We start from the raw sequence: 3,076 nt of genomic DNA, 5'->3' as shown, positions 1-3,076 counted from the left end.
TTAACTTTTTATTAATTTTTAGGTGTTCGGGTCCATGAAGAATTGATGAATTGGGTACAAAACTTGGCACGCTCTCTTGGTGTTGTCGTCGTCACTAAAAGATCGAACAAATATCCTAATGGGTTCGTGTATAAAATTGTAATCATGTGTGATCGTGGCGGAAAATATAAAGTTAAGGATTCAAGTAAAGTTTCTGGCACAAAAAAAACTGACTGCCCATTCGAATTAGAAGGGAAATATTCAATAGAATATAATTCCTGGACATTAACGATGATATGTGATGAACATAACCATCCGCCTGTACAGCATATGGAAGACCATCCATATGCTAAGCGGTTAACTGATGATGAATTTAGTTTGGTTGCAGAATTGACAAGGATGAATGTGGCACCACGTGATATTCTATCGATACTGAAGGAGAGGAACCTAAGCAATGCATCTACAATCAGTACGATTTACAATGCACGCACTAAAATTCGCATGAGTGAGCAAGCAGGCAATTCTCCGATGCAGGTTCTCATGTCTATTTTACATTCTAATGGTTATGTTTATGAATTTACTACAACTGGTTCAAACGAGTTAGAAAATTTATTTTTCGTTCATCCAATATCATTCGATATTTGGCGTGCATTCCCACACGTGTTGATTATAGATGCCACGTACAAAACAAACAGCTATAATATGCCTTTTGTTTAGATTGTTGGTGTAACTTCGACCAACAAGACATTTTCCATAGCTTTTGCCTTCATGCAAAATGAAAAGATAGAAAGCTATACATGGGTTTTAAACTGTCTAAAGTTAACATTAGACAAGTGTATGCACCCACGTGTTATACTTACAGACAGGGAGTTGGCTTTAGTGAATGCATGCAAAGAAGTTTTCCCGAATGCTACTCAATTACTTTGTAGATGGCACATTAGTCGCAACATATTCAAGAACTGTAGGCAATCTATCAGGTCAGCACGTGATTGGGACAACTTTCTAAAATTATGGGAGTTACTAGAAGATTCTACAACTTTGGTTTCTTACACAGACAATTACAAGCAACTTCAGTCATTCTTGATAAAATATCCACGTATGTTTTCTACGCCCCGATATATTTTTTTCTTTTTATATATCTCTTATAAGTTTAATTACTTTTTCAGGTGTTTTAAAATATGTAAATGAAAATTGGTTGAACAAATACAAGGAGATGTTTGTGTCTGTCTGGATTGATCAATATCTCAATTTTGGAAATAACACAACCAATAGAGTAGAAAGCCAGCATGCGGTATTGAAAAAATATTTGAAATCTTCAAAATGTTGTTTGGATAAATTTGTGGGTTGTATTAATCGTCTCGTGCAGTCGCAACATACATCAATCAAAGAAAGTTTTGAGAAAAGCAGAGTTGTTCGCATACATCAACACAATATACGATGTTTTAAACTATTGCGCGGTTTTGTTTCAAATGAAGCTCTCGATATAATTCTTGCGGACCATGAAAGCTGGAAGAATCTTCAAGTAGACTCTTCAAATTGTGGTTGTCGACTTCGCAACAGCTGTGGGTTACCATGTGCTTGCGAACTTTCAATGTATATTAGTTCAGGTAAGTATAATCTGATTGATTATTTTAATATTAGTTCAGATTTTTTTAATAATGATTCTATAAAATTGTTAATATATTACTTATTTATATTTTAACATAGGTCAATGTATTTCCTTGGATTCGATTGATATCTTTTGGAGGAAGCTAGATTTTGTACCTTCAACAACTGTCCAAGATGACGATGTTAGTTGCGAGAATGAACTAAAACATTTTAAAGAAAACTTCAACAAGCAGTCCAAAGCTGGGAAAAAAAGTTGGTTAAGAAAGCTGAAGGACATAATAGGTCTCGGTACAACAGATATTCAAGAACCTCAAATTCAGAAAAATACTCGTGGAAGACCAAATTTGAAGAAATCACAACAAAAAGACGTGTCGGTCAAGGTACAACTGATATTCAGGAACCTCGAGTTCAGAAAAATACTCGTGGACGGCCAAGCTTGAAAAAATCACAACAGAAAAGGCGTGCTGAATTTTGTTCAGCCAGATATAGTTGCTCAAATGTGCCCAATTTTGTTGATCCGATTAAGGAGCCAGCCAGACATAGTTCATTCGAATTTGACCTGAACAGTGAACCGTTGATAGACTTGAATGAAGTCCCAGGTGAATGTTTTGAGCGTTCATACATGATAGACTTAAATGTAATGCCACAGTTGAATGATTCCAATACAATGAGCGATATTCCAAAAGTATTTCATCCATATATAACAAATATACAGAATGTTAAAGGCGATGGAAACTGTGGATTTCGAGCAATAGCTGTTTGCCTCGGACTTGATGAAGAAAAATCTTATGAGTACATTCGACAGCAAATGAGAGAAGAGTTACAAAATCGATACGATATTTATAAAGATATGTTTGTCAGGGATGTAAATTCATTGTATCATGACTTGTGTTTTTTTGGGTCACCTTGTCCAGAAGAACACTGGATGAAAATGCCTGAGGCAGGTGTTCTGATTTCCAATAGGTTTGGTGTTATCATCCATTCTTTAAGCATGTCAGGCAGTACCACTATTTTCCTATTTTGGAGTGGTCCAGAAGAAAGTCAACATCACAGAGCTCTTACAATTGCTTTAGTATTTGGTGAGACCCGTTATGTCATGGTAGAGTTACAAGGAGAATCCCCAATGCCTGTTATCACGCCTTATTGGAATCTTAACAATATTAGCCGGTCTGCAGTTAGGTGGGAAACAATGTATAAGTCGCGTCTAGAACTGTACAGCCAACTTTATCGTTCTGAAAGTGGGTTTGTGGATTTAAGTGATTAATTATTTTAGTGTTTTTACATTCATAATGAACTTGTATTTCGTATTTATATATTTGAGTACTTTTTAGAAGACTAGTAATATTCATAATTGTATAATAAAATATTTAATATACTATTATTAATACTAGTATTGCAAAAAACTAATTACAATAGTCTTTAAAAAAACCTAATTAAAAAATAGATATTAGTAGTTTAAATAATTATTATGTAATGATTAGTAGTTATA

General features: G+C 34.5%; 1 protein-coding gene across 1 annotated transcript; it reads left to right on the top strand.

Moving 5' to 3' along the window:
• The first annotated feature begins 270 nt into the window (after nucleotides 1–270).
• On the top strand, nucleotides 271–2,851 carry LOC143568222 (uncharacterized). The gene is made up of 4 exons (XM_077054429.1): nucleotides 271–496; nucleotides 1,455–1,586; nucleotides 1,687–1,967; nucleotides 2,303–2,851. The coding sequence occupies exons 1-4, from the start codon at nucleotides 271–273 to the stop codon at nucleotides 2,849–2,851; spliced, it is 1,188 nt and encodes a 395-aa protein (XP_076910544.1).
• The last annotated feature ends 225 nt before the right edge of the window (nucleotides 2,852–3,076 follow it).

This window comes from Bidens hawaiensis, unplaced genomic scaffold (genome assembly GCF_021521415.1).
Source record: "Bidens hawaiensis isolate Kalapana, Puna unplaced genomic scaffold, B.hawaiensis_p1.1 tig00023843_1, whole genome shotgun sequence".
Classification (NCBI taxonomy): domain Eukaryota; kingdom Viridiplantae; phylum Streptophyta; class Magnoliopsida; order Asterales; family Asteraceae; genus Bidens; species Bidens hawaiensis.
This window is presented reverse-complemented; position numbering and strand designations above follow the sequence as displayed.

Coding starts and splice junctions, on each gene's coding strand:
- LOC143568222 (XM_077054429.1), top strand. CDS start 271: ATGATATGTGATGAACATAACCATCCGCCTGTACAGCATATGGAAGAC. Junction 1,587..1,686: donor TTCAATGTATATTAGTTCAG/GTAAGTATAATC, acceptor ATTTTAACATAG/GTCAATGTATTTCCTTGGAT. Junction 1,968..2,302: donor AAAAAGACGTGTCGGTCAAG/GTACAACTGATA, acceptor ACAAATATACAG/AATGTTAAAGGCGATGGAAA.